This window comes from Callorhinchus milii, unplaced genomic scaffold (genome assembly GCF_018977255.1).
Source record: "Callorhinchus milii isolate IMCB2004 unplaced genomic scaffold, IMCB_Cmil_1.0 Scaffold3, whole genome shotgun sequence".
Lineage (NCBI taxonomy): Eukaryota > Metazoa > Chordata > Chondrichthyes > Chimaeriformes > Callorhinchidae > Callorhinchus > Callorhinchus milii.
Window position 1 is genome coordinate 18,517,488 of NW_024704744.1, and position 16,357 is coordinate 18,533,844.

A 16,357-nucleotide genomic window follows, 5' to 3' on the forward strand; every position below is an offset into this window, starting at 1 on the left:
TCCACGCGAGTCCATTCCAAATCAATGCCTCGGTTCCAGTCACTACCGAGCAGCGATTCCCACAGCGCTGCCATAAACAAAGAAATATTCAAGCAAGAAAATGTAATTTTGTTGGCCGACCAAAAAGGTTGGACAACACTGACCCGGACTACAAGCCTAAAAGTAATGTTTTGTTCAAGTAAATTGAGATAATGCAATGTGATTAATCAGATTATTACAGATTGATTCCTTTTTCACATGAATCATTAAAACTAAGCTCTCATTGGTCTTATGATTCAGATAGGTTTTGAAAGATAGCGTGCTGCTATTTCAAAGCTGAGTAGAGAATTGGTCATATTCATAGCTTCAACATCGTGAAGAGCAATTTTAGAACAGACATTAGGTGACATCTTAGCACAGAGGGTAATTAACAGGTGTAACAGTGGTGGTTAAAGGTTTTAAATGTAATTTGCTTCTCCATTCCAGGTGCCACTCATTCCCTTAATACCTCCTTGAATTAGGAACTGGAATTGTATTTTAGCACAGACTTCTTAGCAAATGCAATGCATATCACTCTGTTAGTGGGAGAGCCACAGAAGGATTCAACTTGGAAAGTCAAGTCCTGGCATTGATAATGCATATATTACACAAAGTGAAAACAGGCCATTCAGTTCAACCAGTCTGTGCTGGTGTTTATACTCCACACAAGCCCCTCCCATATTATGCCCTTCTCTCTCACATAGGCATTGAAGATTTCCCTTAAATTTGACAACATACCAAATGCAAGAATTATTATTAATATCACATTTCACATCAGGAGGACATTCCAGAGCACTTCATAGGATTTACTGTGAAGTAGTGTCTGTACGTGTGGGTGATTGTGGCAGCAAATTTGCACACAGCAATGTCCCACAAACAGCCACAAAGTAAATGACCAATTTTATTCTGGGGATTGTTAGCCAGGACACCAGGAGAGAGAAACCCCATTTTCTATTTGAACACTGATAATTTGTCTCCAAGACAAGAAAAAAATTCAACAGCATTTACTTGGTGCAGGTACACTTTTATTATGAAATAATTGACTAAATATACTTCAGTTCTTGGTTCAATGTTAGACTGATGATACAGGAGCTCTAATTTTTCATAAGAGCCTTTTGTTTAATGCCAAAGAATTTATGCACTTTAAGATTTTCAACTCTATTGAGCACACCATTAAAAAAATTACATGTAATTAAATGGGCCAACAACTAACTAATTAATACATTGAAAACTGCAACCCATAAACATTTAACTACAAAGTGCAGGCAGTCTAAAGTAAAAAATACCAAAAGCAAACTAAACTGGGCATAGGTAGCAGTTTGGTTGGTAGATATCATTAATATCACAAAGGTCTTAATATCAGATAACTCTGATCCGACAGAGATCAATCCATAGTGTTGAAACTCAGGAACTCTGCATCATTTCTTTAAAGAGAGAGAAAAAAAATTCAGCAAAATTATAAATCGATAATTCTTGTGCATGGACTTCATATAAATCCTTTCACGCCCTAACACAACACAGCTAATAGAGAGGAAAACAACCACAGGTCTAATGCACATCCCCCACCACAATTACCAGCTATGCCTTCAGTCATTATGCTGCCAATCTCGAGAACACCAGAGTCACACAAACAATTGTGGATTGAATGACCCAATCTTTTTTTAAGCAATTATTATCTCCATAGAGTGATCAGCCAATTGACTAACAACCAGGTTCCTACTTACTGCTAGGTAAACAGAGGTGTGTGGTGTAAAGAAACTTGCCTAAGGTTTTGTCGCGCCCGGGAATCAAACACGGGTCCACTTGTGAGGCAAGCACACTAACCACTACAGGAGTAATGATCCTTGCCTTTGATACAGCATTTATCACATAGCCGAGACCTCTCAAAGTGCCTCATAGGGGATAGTGTAAAGTGGTGTGACCGTATTGGTTGTAGCCAATTTGGGCAAAGCAATATCCCACAAACAGCCATGAAGTGAATAACCAATTTTATTTTGGGGATTGTTGGCCAGGGCACTGTGTATACATAAATTATAATTGTATAAATATATAAAGGTATAAAACATCTATTTTGAAAATCAATTAAATTATGATTTTCCCCCTACAGAAAGCAGCAAGCTTTTGTACCTTGTAGTGCCTTCATTACTTTAACTGTAATAACTCCACATCAAAGATCAGGGTGGCATTGGGTGGAATGATATTAGGATAGCCTTTTATACCATATGCCACATCAGAAGTACAGGTCAGCTTGGCTCTTTGCCCCACACTCATCTGTGATTACAAAAACATATTCATGTAGGATTTTTGATATACTTTTTTCGAAAGCTTTTTTTAATATAACAAGCAAACAAACAAATATGCATACATACAACTATATATGTAACTAAATGGAGAACAACAAAAACTATTTTGTATGGAATTAAACCCTACAAAAACAGGATGCAATGATAAATGTCTTACAGAAAATTGTACATCTATCAGGTCCCTAACTCACATAGGGGCACTGAACTCAACACTTTCTTTAAAACACAGGTAAAAGCAAAAAAAAATGTATTAAAATCTAGCAGTTGCAAATAACAATTGTAAATGAAAATACAATTATTTTATCTTTTATCTGATAGAAAATAATTTTTTATCATCTCTTGATAATATCAGTTTATTGTACTGTGTGAAAGTCTAGCTCAGTTTGTAGCAATTCTGCCTCAGAGTCAGTTTAAGCCTCATGTCAGGACTGGGAAATCATATGATCTATGCTGATAATCCAACGCATTGCTGGGGTGGTGCTACACTGTTGCAGGTGCCGTCCTTCAAATGAGATGTTTCACTCACAAAATATACAGTCAATTCTCTTTACAGTATATTCTGTGAAGCACTTTGAGATGTCTCAAAGACTTGAGAAGGCACTATATCAAATGCAAGGATTATTATTATAAACTAAGGTCACGTCTGCCTGGTCATGTGGACATTATAGATCTCCTAGCACGATTCAAAATGAGAAGGGAATTTCTCCAGGTGTCCTGGCCACCGATCATATGAAGAAGAGGAGAATCTATTAAAAAAAATTCTTCCAATTTTTTTGTATTAATTGGCCACAGGGTAGGGGGGTATTGGAAAAAGTTTGAATCTGATTGAAATACTTGTAGCAAGTTTTGAGTTCAACAGCATTTACCAAAGTACTTTATACCGAAATATTATTTTTAGTTTCCATTTTTGCAAATTGAAAAAATGGTTCTTACCCTGAAAATAAAACATTAGTCACAAAATAATGTTTTAAAACAAGTTAAAATCGGTTAAAAAGATAAAAGTTCAATTGTAGAAACAATCGGTGAAGTAATTACCTGTGCTATGCCTATATCCCAGCCTTTAATGACATCTTGTTTGCCAATCTTGAACTCAAAAGGTCTGCCCTTGTCTCTGGAGCTATCAAACTTAGTTCCATTCTGTAGTGTTCCTGCAAACAAGATAGAAACCTAACACATTGACATCATAGAAACGTGACAAATAGTTAAGGATCATTAGTTATTTTCCACCAATAATTTTTTTGGGTGACAATTAAATTGGTAAAACACTTCTTTCTCCCAAATTTGATATTAAAAAAAATCAAACCCACATTTTTTCGGTGGTTGGTGCTCCTGCAGGAATCTGAAGCACAATTGGATTTCTTTTACTGGCAAGTCTTTAATTCTAACTTTTGTACGGTGTAATAGAAATTCTTGTACTTTATATAGAAACTTATCACATTATTGAGACATCTAAAAGCGCTTTGGAGAATATACTGTAAATATTTTATGTAATATAGAGATAGAGAATTAGATTCAGAGAAACAGATGTTCCAGGGGGCCAGAGAAAGGGAATCAGAGGCAGACACAGAAAAAGAGAAGCAGAGAGAGAGAGAAGCAGAGAGTCCAGTAGAACAAAGTGGAATGAGAGAATTTTCCCCCCCCAACCCCTGATTTTCTCCTTTTTTCACACAAACCCCAGCGTTTTATTTCATAGAATCATAAAATTATGCAGCACAGGAGGCCATTCAGCCCATCGTGTCTGTACCAGCTCTTTGAAAAGAGCTACCCAAATCAATCCCATTCCCCCAATCTCTCCCCATAGCCCTGCAAACACACAGGGTCGCATCTCAGAGCACTTCACAGTGGCAGAGCTCACCTCCAGGCCACGGGGAGGGGCGAGGGGCCGTAAGCAGGGTCAAAAAGGAAAGTTTTCAGGCGGAACTTGAAAGAGGGGAGAGAAAGAGCAAGACGGAAGGATTGAGGAAGAGCGTTTCTGAGTTTTGGGGAGTAGTGACTGAAAGCACGACCTCCGGTGGTGGGACGGAAGGTGCAAGGGACGAACAGGATGCCTGTGCCAGTTGAGCAGAGGTGCAGGGTGGTGGACTAGGGAGTGAGGAGGTCGGAGAGGTAGGGAAGTGCCAGGGAGTGAATGGATTTAAACATGAGAGTGAGGATCTTAAACATCTTTAAGGTTCTTGCAAAACTGTCCACAACTGCTATTTTTTCTCACTCGATTGTATCTTGAATATCAAAATGCCACACAACTACTGAAGCGAACAAGTTTTTTTTTAAATATATGTTTTAGATTTTAAAATATTTAAAAATCTTTTTAACAGTTTGCTCATCCACACAAACTAGTTGATATTGCAGATTTATTCGGATCGGTTTGTTTTTCTGCCCAAGTAATAATTTTTCACTTCCCAGGAATCCTGAGCTTCTTTAAACCTTTCAGATTTCATAATTCTATACTCAAAAGTGGTGAAATGCAGTAGTGAGGAAGTGTGGCATTATCAGCGGTCCCATCCTTCAAAGGAGGTGTTAAATTGAAATCCTGTCTGCCTGTTCAGGTGAATGTTAAAAGTTCCTGCACACTATTTGAAAAGAGAACAGTTTCTCTTTTCAAATTCACTTATTATTACTCCTGGTGTCCAGGCCAACAATCCTCCAAATAGGTTTTCAAGTTCACTTACAAAATAACCTTGGAGTATGCCTTCTAGGGATCTGAACTCAACTGAATTGGAAATATAGCCCAGCATCCTGTTTACCTTGTTTATTGTTGCTTCACACTGTTTTGATGTGGTGAGTGATGAATAGTCAATTAACACTTCTGGATCTTTCAGCTTTCTCCATTGCAAGCTCAACAACAACAAAATTACATTTGAATAGTGCCTTTCGCATCGAGAGGACATCCCAAGGCACTGGACAATCAGTGTTTCACTCCCGAGTTGGGGCTCAGGATCGGGGAGGGTGGAGGGCAGGGGGGTAACAACAACAACAAGATTCCATTTATAGAGCGCCTTTCACGTCGGGAGGACGTCCCAAGGCGCTGCACAGTTGGGTCAGACCCGAGCAAGGGGGAAATGGTCAGGGTGAGGGGAGGGAAGGGAGGGAGCGAGGAGGGGGGAAATGGTCAGGGTGAGGGGAGGGAAGGGAGGGAGTGCGGAGGGGGTAGAGAGTTGAGAGGGGAGCTCAAGGCAACGTCAAAGAGAAAGGTCTTGAGACCGGCCTTGAAGGAGGAGAGGGAGGAGGCAAGGCGAAGGAACTGGGGGATGGAGTTCCAGAGCCTCGGGGCTGAGAGGCTGAAGGCCCGGCCACCGATGGTAGGGTGGTTGGGGCGGGGGATGTGGAGCAGACCGGAGCCAGAGGAACGGAGGGTATGGGCAGGTAGGTAGGGGGATAGTAGGTTGGAGAGGTTGGAGGGAGCAAGGCCGTGAATGGCCTTGTAGGTGAGGATGAGGATCTTGAAATCAATCCTCTGGGGGATGGGGAGCCAGTGGAGGGGAGCGAGGGTGGGAGTGATGTGGTCGCGAAGCCTGGTGCGGGACAGTACACGAGCTGCAGAGTTCTGAATGACATGCAGCTTGTGGAGGGAGATGCCGGGAAGGTCGGCGCGGAGAGAGTTCCCATAGTCCAGCCTTGAAGTGATAAAGGCGTGGACCAGAGTTTCAGCAGCGTGAGGGGTGAGGTAGTGCCGTAGTCTGGCGATGTTCCGGAGGTGATGGAAGGCGGTGCCAGTTGTGGCGCGGATATGAGGGAGAAAGGACGGCTCAGGGTCGAACAGAACCCCGAGGTTCCTGACTGGCTTTGAGAGGTGGAGAGTGCAGCCTTGGATGCTGATGCTGTCAGCGCCTGAGGTGCGGAGGCGCTGACGTGAGCCAATCAGGAGGGCCTCAGTTTTGCGCACGTTGAGCTGGAGAAAGTTATCTCTCGTCCAGGACTCGATGTCGGACAGGCAGGCTGTCAGGACATCGGTGGTCATGGAGTTGAGGGTAGAGGAGGAAAGGTAGAGTTGGGTGTCATCCGCATACATGTGGAAGTTAACCCCATGTCTGCAGATGATGTCACCAAGGGGGGAGCATATAGAGGGTGAAGAGGAGGGGACCGAGGACAGAGCCTTGAGGGACACCGCACAAGACAGTGCGGGGGCCGGAGGAAAAAACATTTGTGGAGACATAGTGAAGACGGTGGGAGAGGTATGACCTATACCACTCAAGGACAGAGCCTTGAAGGTTTAGGAGGGAGGACAAGCGGTGGAGAAGGATAGCATGGTCGACCTTATCGAATGCTGCTGATAGGTCGAGGAGGCAGAGGGAGCCCTGGTCACAGATGGTCAGGATGTCATTGGTGACCTTGACCAGAGCAGTTTCTGTGCTATGGGCAGCACGGAAACCCGACTGAAGGGGTTCAAATAGTGAATGGTTGGAGAGGAAAGAGCGCAGCTGGGAGGCGACAACTCGTTCCAGGACCTTGGACAGGAAGGGGAGGTTGGAGATGGGCCGGTAGCTTGATAGCTGCGACGCATCAAGGGAGGGTTTTTTAAGGTGGGAGTGATGGTGGCAGTTTTTAAGGGAATGGGAATAGAGCCAGAGGAGAGGGACAGGTTGACGATGTCTGTGATATGTGGGGCAAGGAGGTGGAGCTGGGAAATAAGGAGTGGAGTGGGGATGGGGTCAAGGGAGCACCCTTAGAATCACAGACTGTTAAGTCAGAAAGTTTACAGTTCAAAAATAAGTCATTTGGCTTGTATCCTCTCCCACACCAGGGTCCCAACCTATCTCCACTGGCTCCCCATTCCCCAGAGGATAGAGTTCAAAACCCTCGGCCTCATGGCCCTGCCCCTCCCTACCTCTGCGACCTGCTGACCCGATATCAACTTGTCTGCTCTCTCCACTCAGCAGGGTCTGGCTTGCTCCATGTCCCTCACCCAGCCCACTCCACCATCAGCGGTCGGGCCTTCAGCCTCTGCCCCCATCCCTTGGAACTCCATCCCACATTCCCTTCACCTCGCTCCTTCCCTGGCCTCCTTCAAGGCGTGTCTCAAAACTCTCCTCTTCGACCGGGCCTTCGACCACCCTCCTACCCTCCACCCTCCCTGATCCCAAACCCCAACTTGGGTACAAATGCTTGACTGTCCAGGGTCTTGGGACATGCTCCCGACTTGAAAGGCACTCTACAAATGTAATTTATATTGTATAATATGTTCTGTGCTGATGCTAAATTCCTCACTCTTCCCCACCCTAGAAAATTCCTCCGCTCTCAAAGATTAATTTTCCTCAAATGTTTATCAATTCCATGTTAAATGTTTATTGACTCAGCCTCAACAACCATTTATGGTAATATTCCATATTCGATAGTCTTTGTATATGCAACAACTATAATAATAATAATAATCCTTGCATTTGATATAGCGCTTTTCACATCGGGAGGACGTCCCAAAGCGCTTCACAGAACACACTGTAAAGTGAATTGACTGTATATTTGTGGGCGAACGCGGCAGCCAATTGCGCACAGCAATGTCCCACAAACAGTCGTAGATTGAAAATGACCAATTTATTATTGTTTTTGGTTTTGGAGGGATTATTATTAGGTGTGTGGAGTAAGGAAATTTGCCCAAGGTTTTGCCCTCTGCCTGGAAATGAACTCAGGTCTCTCGCTTGCAAAGCGAGTGCTCTAACCACTGAGCTACAGGACTCCACTAATTCTTCTAACTTTATTTTTTTCTGGTGCTAATCTTCATTGTAAAACATCAATCAATGGAGATTATCTAACAAAACCATTGGTAAATATGAAAACCTTTTAGATTGGTATCATCCTGGGGCATGGAGAGGTGGGGGGTGTCTCATTGGAGATGAACATCCTCCATAGTAACAGGCTTGGCAATAGTATGTTGCGATCAAGTCAATTCTCTGGCATCTCAGTAGTCTGGTTCCTGCAGTACTTGAAGGCATTGCTGATCACAGACCAACCAGCCTGGTTTGTTGGAGGATTTGTAAGGCAGACCAGTCACTGGGAGCTGGGATTCTTCTTATTAACCCTGTGAGTCAAAGCCCCAATGGGTAAGGTGGTCCTAGAGTGATAAGCAGCAGGAAGCTTGCCAGCCAGTGCTTTCAATGACAAACTAAACTCTAGCAGTACTGCAACACACACATATACACTCTGAGCCTTGGCTCTTGCCATCCTGTGCCTATTACTCTCCGAAGGTAGGTAAGCAGGGTATATCCTTCCAGGGAGAGGTGCATATTCTACATTCTAAACACGAGAATTTCCATGTATAGCTGGCATTCCTGGATCGGTTTGGTTACTCTTAAGCATGATGCTGGGTTTCCACATGTGTCAAGTATCCAGCTGACCAAAACAATATTGATTAGATTGACCCTTAATCATCTCTGCGCCAGTGAATACTGTCCTAGCTTTTCAAGTCTCTCTCTCTATGGAACCATAATCTCTCATCTCAAGAATGATTCTGGTTAATCTTCATTGTACCCTCTTCATGGCTGTGATATCCATTCAATTAACTTTCAGTGGATTGACTGAATATTTGACTGTCATAAGATAGACGTACATGCAGAGAACTCACTTTTAGCCCAGAGTTGTAAATTAGCAGTGGTAAATATAAGTCAGGTTTCTATTCCTGACCACTTGTTGCTGGAAGTGAAATTGATAGATCCCCAAATAAACAGAACAATTGTTTATGTTGGTACAATTTCCTGCTTTTAGTGAATCATCAGCCCAGCCTCTCTGAATTTGCTCAGACTCTTATAGCTGAAATCAGGAACTCAGTGACAGTGCACCAGGCAGGCAGCCATGAACAAACACCATCTTATAGCTGAAATGACCAATGAAAGTTAGTAGGACTTAATAAATGAGTTGAAATTAGCAGGGCATCTTACCTGTGTAGTGAACAACACACGTATCTCCTGGCTTTGGAAATGTTTCACCTAAACAAAATACAGTATACAGAATTATGAAAAATAAGATACAACCATCCTCTAAAGGCTGGTGTAGGTTAAGTTGGCACTCCAATGCTGTACTGCAGGAGTATTGGATTGTCTGACATGCTATTTGGATGCAATGTTCAATTGAGGTCAACTTGTTTCATAAAAACATTAAATACCTCATTGACTATTCAAAAGTGTTTTCTCAAATGGTTTGCATTGGCCAACATTTCTCCAGATTTATTGTTTATTTATCTCAATGACTGGCAACTTTCTAACCCAAATAGCTACTGTATTTTCTACAGAAACTCAACAATAAATAGATTTGAATCATTTTGAGACATTTCAATTTTTTTTATATAAACATACTTGCATTTGATATAGTGCCTCATCACATTATTGAGACTCTCAAAGCGTTTCACAAAATATATTGTAAAGTGAATTCATAGAATCATAGAATTGTACAGCACAAAAAGAGGTCATTCAGCCCATCGAGTCTGTGCTGGCTCTTTGAATAGAGCAATTAATGTCAATCCTACTTCCCAGCCCTTTCCCCATAACCCTGCAAACCCGTCCTCCTCAAATACCCATCCACCGCATTTTTAAAAGTAGTTATCGAATTGACCTCGACCACCCTTTCAGGCAATGCGTTCCAGATTCGAACAACTTGCTGCGTGAAAAAAGTTCTTCTCATCTCCCCTCTGCTTCTTTTAGAGACTATTTTGAATCTGTGACCTCGAGTCACCGACACACCCACCAGTGGAAACAGTATTTCCCTTTATAACCTACCAAATCCCCTCATGATTTTGAAGACCTCTATTAGGTCTCCTTGTAACCTTCTCTGCTCCAATGAGAATAATCCCGGCCTCTCTAGCCTTTCCTCATAATCAAGGTCCCTCATTCCTGGTACCATTCTCGTAAATCTCCTCTGCAGCCTTTCCAATGCCTTAACATCCTTCCTATAGTGTGGTGCCCAGAACTGGGCGCAGTACTCTAACTGAGGTCTAACCAGTGTTTTATATAGGTTAATCATAACCTCCTGACTCTTGTACTCTTATGCCCCTATTTATAAAGCCTAGAATCCCATTTGCCCTTTTTACAGCCTTATCTGCCTGTCCTGCCACCTTCAAGGATTAATTTACCTGCACCCCAGGTCTCTCTGTTCTTTTACCCCCCTTAAAATTGTATTACCAGCCTGTATTGCCTCCCCTCATTCTTTCTACCAAAATGCATTACTTCGCATTTCACTACATTGAAACTCATCTGCCATGTGTCTGCCCATTTTACCATTCTGTCTATGTCTTCCTGCAGTTGACTCCTATCCTTCTCACTGTTTACCACCCTACCTAACTTTGTTTCGTCCGCAAACTTGGAAATGCTGCTTGCTATGCCCAAGTCCAGATCATTTATGTATATTAAGAAGAGCAGTGGTCCTAATACCGATCCCTGGGGGACGCCACTGTACACTTCCCTCCAGTCAGAAAAGCAGCCATTCACCACAACTCTGCTTTCTGTCTTCCAACCAGTTCTGGATCCATGCTGCCACTGTCCCTTTTATACCATGAGTTTCTATCTTTCTTACAAGTCTATCATGTGGCACTTTGTCAAATGCCTTTTGAAAGTTCATATAAACTACATCGACTGCATTACCTTTATCCACCCTCTCCGTTACCTCATCGAAAAATTCTATTAGATTTGTTAGACAAGATTTGCCTTTAATAAACCCATGCTGGCTGTCCCTAATTAACCCATATTCTTCTAAGTGAAGATTTATTCTGTCCCGGATTATAGTCTCCAGGAGTTTCCCCACTACTGATGTTAGGCTGACTGGCCTGTAGTTCCCAGGTTTGTCGTTCTGTCCCTTTTTGTACAGAGGAGTCACATTAGCCACTCTCCAGTCCTCTGGCACCACTCCTGTGTCCAACGAAGATTTAAAAATTGTAGCCAAAGCCAGCGCTATTTGTACCCGTGCCTTCCATAGTACCCTTGGTTGCATCCCGTCCAGACCAGGCAACTTATCTACCTTCAGCGCAGTCAACCATTTCAGTACTTCCTCTTTGTTTATACTTATCCTATCCATTTCCTCTATCCCCTCCTCCGATACTGTGGCATTTAGTGCAACTACTTCTTTTGTGAAGACAGCTGCAAAGTACTCATTCAGCACATCAGCCATGCCATGCCCTCTGCCTCCACAATAAGATTTCCCCCTTGGTCCTTAATTGGCCCCACCCTACCTTTGACTAGCCTTTTTTCCTTGATATGTTCGTAAAATATTTTAGAATTCCCTTTAATTTTACCCGCTAACCTTTTTTCGTATAATCTTTTTGTCCCTCTTATTTCCTTTTTCAAACCTCTTCTGCACTTCCTATATTCGATTTGGTTGTCTTCTGTCTCTTGGGTTTGACATTTGTCAAACGCCTCCTTTTTCTGCTTCATTTTAGATACAATTACCTTCGTCATCCACGGAGGTTTGGAAGCCCTACTTTTCCCTTTGTGGGAATGTATTTATTTTGTCCCCGAGCTATCTCATCCTTGAAGACTTCCCACTGCTCTTTAGTTGTTTTACCTGCCAATCTTTCTTTCCAGTCCACCCTGGCTAGGTCCCTTTTTAGCTCACTGAAATTTGCCCTCTTCCAGTTAAGTATCTTTACCTTAGATGGATCCTTGTCTCTTTCCATATGCACTTTGAATCTAATGATGTTATGATCACTATTACCCAGATGCTCTCCCACTGAAACCTGCTCCACTTGTCCTACTTCATTCCCCAGAACTGCTTCCTTCCTTGATGGGCTGGAAACGTACTGATCAAGAAAATTGACTGTATTTTCTGCCAAAACACAGCAAGCAGTTGCACACAGCAATACCCTACAAACATTGTTTATGCATTTGAATATTGAATACAACAGTACAAGTATCGGGGAAAAATTCCACTCATACAGCAAGAAAATTAAATTGTCCTGAGTCTTTCAAGGACAATCTAAGATGCTATCTTGGGTGGACGGCACTGTATAAATGCAAGGTGTTGTTGTTAGAAAGGAGAAAACTGGCCAGCGTACCAGTTACTAGTTTCTCTGTAGAACCCTCTAAGGTTCTGTGCTTGTTTGGCAACTGAGCCAGGAAAGGTGAGGCTCAGCTGTCACACCCTCTGCAGTGATATTGGTCTGTTTATACTTGCTGTCAAGGCTCACACATAAACAATTCACACTTGGGTGTGGTACCAGAGAGCAGATAGTCAGTAGTACTGAACCCCAGTTAGAGGAGGCCACACCAGGAACAGAGGGAACAGCATTAGAAAAACAAATTGATCCTTTTTTTTTTAAAAAATTGTCTTTGCGGGACTTGGAACTTTATGGCCTAATTTCAAAAGGAAATTTTAGCTTTAGGCTTTAAATCTTGAAAGCTTAGAATACCCACAGTCAGAAATAAAATGTATCTTAAATAAAATTTCTGACAACATTTTGTTTTTTCAGAACATGTGATCGTAGAATTCAGAACAGATGAACATTTTTAGTCATTGTATAAATGACTGAACTAGTCACAAGGTAAATTATACAATAAAAAAAACAGTGGCAGCAAGAGGTCATTTTAAAAACCCACAATGCTGAATTGCTACTTTATTTGTTACTTACCATCTCCTGGAGTTATTGTCTCAATTTCAACACCCATTGTGAGTTGGGCAATTTAAAAGTAAATCTTAAAATGATCTCTCCTGCTCAGGAAAGTGTTGCAGTTTAATCAATACCACAAGCTGAAACAGGTTCCGGTCTCTCCTTCCTCACTCACACACCTTAACTAGAGCGACGAGATGCCTAGCCAATGAGTGGCAATTGACATCACTGCTAGGTGTTCATACCACAGGTCACACCTCTCCCTCATCACACAATTGGATGACTGACTAAACCAGTCCATGCGTGCTCGCAAGTTTAAGTTGTCCTTTCAGCTCATGCCAGCACAGGTAACAATTCCAGCCTGCCAGGTTTGTCTACAAATATATTGTGAAGTCTTAATAGGGTGCTATATCAAATGCAAGGATTATTAGTATTATTATTATTATTACCCTACATGACACAAAGAGAATAAAAGACTAAATAAATGTCTGGCTGATTTATATAAGTTCATGAGAATTTTCCTTATGAGCGCTCAAAGTCATAGCTGCAATGTGAGCTTAGGATGTGTGTTTTGAAATGAAGAGTAGGCATGGTAATTGCTATTACTGACATGTTGTGCATGGAAAAAAATCCTGCTTCTGCTAAATTACAGTTCCTCCTGACCATTTCTGTTGAAATCACAGCTGATGACTTAAATCTAATAGGTATTGATCCACCTGCTATTCTTTTCCAAAATGTTCTATTTTTATCAACGCTTGGTCTTGTTTCCTGGGGTTGGTTTGACCTTTTCCAGCACTATCAGTATGAGATTAGCAACCAGGAGGGCAAAAAGATAATGAATCCTCTTGAACAGTGGTTGTTAGGAAATAGCAGTTCAACAGTTCTCTGCAGATAGAGCAGAAAACTGTGAATTGGATTCTCCTCAGTACTGAACAGCTGGTGCCAGACAGTGTGGTCAGATATTGCAACAATTAGTGAGATAGCCCTTCACACCATGAAGAAACCATAAGGTGCTTAACAGTGAAGATATAATATCCTAAATTGGATTCCCATTATGTTGTTGCTACTTTTGTTTATGACTAACTTGCCGTTCTCTATAACTTGTTTGATAGGTTTCCCTGGGCTCCTTACGTCTCCACCTTTGCTATAAGCATATAATGTTCCTTCACTTAAGAAAGTATGTGAACTTTGCACAAATCTTTTTAAAATAATTATTTATACTAAGCGGATGCTTGGTACTGAGTACTACCTGCATGCTTCCTGGTGGGCAAGACAGCTCAGCATGAAACGTATGAGATATGGACTGTACTAAACGTGAGGGAGTTGAATAAACTCATAAAATGTGCCAACATAACTTCGGTGAGAGCGTTGTCTGGAAATTTTACAAATGTTTTGTAATTATATAGGTAATTGAAAACTATTACATCTTAAATATAATAACTGAAACATTTTGCCAGTAGTGCCTTTTGTCATAAAATATCCAGGATATTAAAACTGTTGAGGTTGCCCAATGCGTGGGTTTGATTTATTACACAACATTGTTATTCTTTATACAACTTGTATGTATCCCTCAGGCAAAATTGAAGGTCAGTAAAGAGGGAAGGGTGGGAATTGGTGAAAGAACATTCCCAGTGAATGAGCACATTCCACCACAGGAGAATATTGTGCAATCATTCATGAGAGCAGGATGATTTTGACTTCTTAGAAGGAAGTAGGCCTGGAAATAAGTACAATAATACAATTACAATATTAGGGTGGGAAAATTTGCTCCATTTATACAAACACAAGCCTGTGCTCAGTTATTTGTTACTCTCATGCCTTGCGACTTTGATCCAAATGTCAGTTAGTGGTACTCCTGCCTCTGAGTCACAAGGTTGTGGGTTCAAGCTCCACTCTAGGTCTTTAAGATCATGGTCTTAGACCAGTGTTGTCGAACCCAGATTTGTACTGAACCACATCTGTGAGTATCCAATTCTGTACAATGTGAATCAAAGACATACTTTTCGCCCACAAATATATGGTCAACTCACTTTACAGCATATTCTGTGAAGCGCGTTGAGACGTCTAGAAAACGTGAAAAGCACTATATCAAATGCAAGGATTTTTATTATTATTACACGCAGCAACAGGGTAGTCGTAGTGGAATCACTACAACAATGACATTATAAACACGTATATATGTACATCAAACACTGGACATTTTTAATTATTCCACATCAATTTAAACTTGTGACAATTACACAGGTAATGTAACTTTGGAAACAATCCATTGATGCCTGTACAGTTGCATGTGCAAGTTGCTGGTATTTAACTGACAAATATTTACATACAAAGGGAAAGAGACATCATGAGTTGCATGTTATATTCATTTAAATACATGAAAACAGTTCATGAGAATTATGTGTTCAATATACAAATCTATATCATTGTATTGTCCCTCAAAAGACATGTATCAAATGAGTATATTTGTTTTGGATTATTCAGATGAGTATTATTTTAGATAACTTTCTACTGAATATTCGGAAAGACTGACTGGAGACATTTTTAACCTATAAATATAAAGACTTTAAAAAGCCATGCACATGTCTCTGTGAGCAAATTGTCAGCAGGAATTATCTTATCTGTGTTTATTACAGCTGCAACTTTTGTGTTAGTTGTTGATACAACAGTCCTGTATAGTTTTAATCAAAATCAGCTCATGGACTCGGTACTGTACCCAAGGACGGTTCTAGCTTGTTTAAACCAGGCTGAAAACAATTATCAGGTGGGTGAGCACTTGTGAGGACGTGTAGATTCACATGGACCATCTATCTTGGTGTTAAAAATGGACAATGATAAGAGAGATATAGCTAAGCTATACTTTGTGCGAGCAGAATTGGTCATCATGGTGTTCAGACTGAGTTGATGAGAGCGAGTGCATCCTTCGCTTGCTCTGACTCAAGCCATTCGGCCTCGACTGTTCCAGTGATTTCAGCAACAACAGAAGAAAGCTGAAAAATAATACAGGATTCCAGCTGAAACACAATTGATAGAGACAAGGATTTTTGGTTCCTTAATTCGATGCTATTATCAGTGTGTCAGTTCCAGAGACAAAACTTGCTAGTTCCAGAAATGAGACAGAAGAGATTTTGAGATTTTCACCTTCTGCCAATGTACTTATGAACTTTGATATTGTCATTACAGTAACATTGCTATACATGAAAGAATGACATTGTCCCCTCATCTAGGAAAAGTAGTCAACAGTGAGGAGGATAGTAGCACTGCAAATGGACACAGACAGACTGGTAAAATGGGCCGACACGTGGCAGATAAAGTTTAATGTGGATCAATGCAAAGTGATGCATTTATGGGAAGAAGAATGAGGAGAGGCAATATAAGTTGATGGTACAATCTTAAAGGGGGTGAAAGGACAGAGAGACCTGGGGGTTCATATAAGTAAATCTTTGAAGGTGGCAGAACAGGGAGATAAAGCTGTTAAAAAAGTATACGGGACACTGGGCTTTATAAATAGGGG

The 16,357-nt window shown here is 41.4% G+C and overlaps 1 protein-coding gene across 1 annotated transcript; it reads right to left on the reverse strand.

Moving 5' to 3' along the window:
• Nucleotides 1-1,028: 1,028 nt before the first annotated feature.
• Nucleotides 1,029-13,022, reverse strand: LOC103180925 (peptidyl-prolyl cis-trans isomerase FKBP1B-like). The gene is given in 5 exon segments (NM_001292548.1): nt 1,029-1,442; nt 2,146-2,289; nt 3,357-3,469; nt 9,191-9,238; nt 12,865-13,022. Coding segments are annotated over 4 exon segments (327 nt in total). The 5' UTR covers nt 12,902-13,022; the 3' UTR covers nt 1,029-1,442; nt 2,146-2,160.
• Between the last annotated feature and the right edge of the window lie 3,335 nt (nt 13,023-16,357).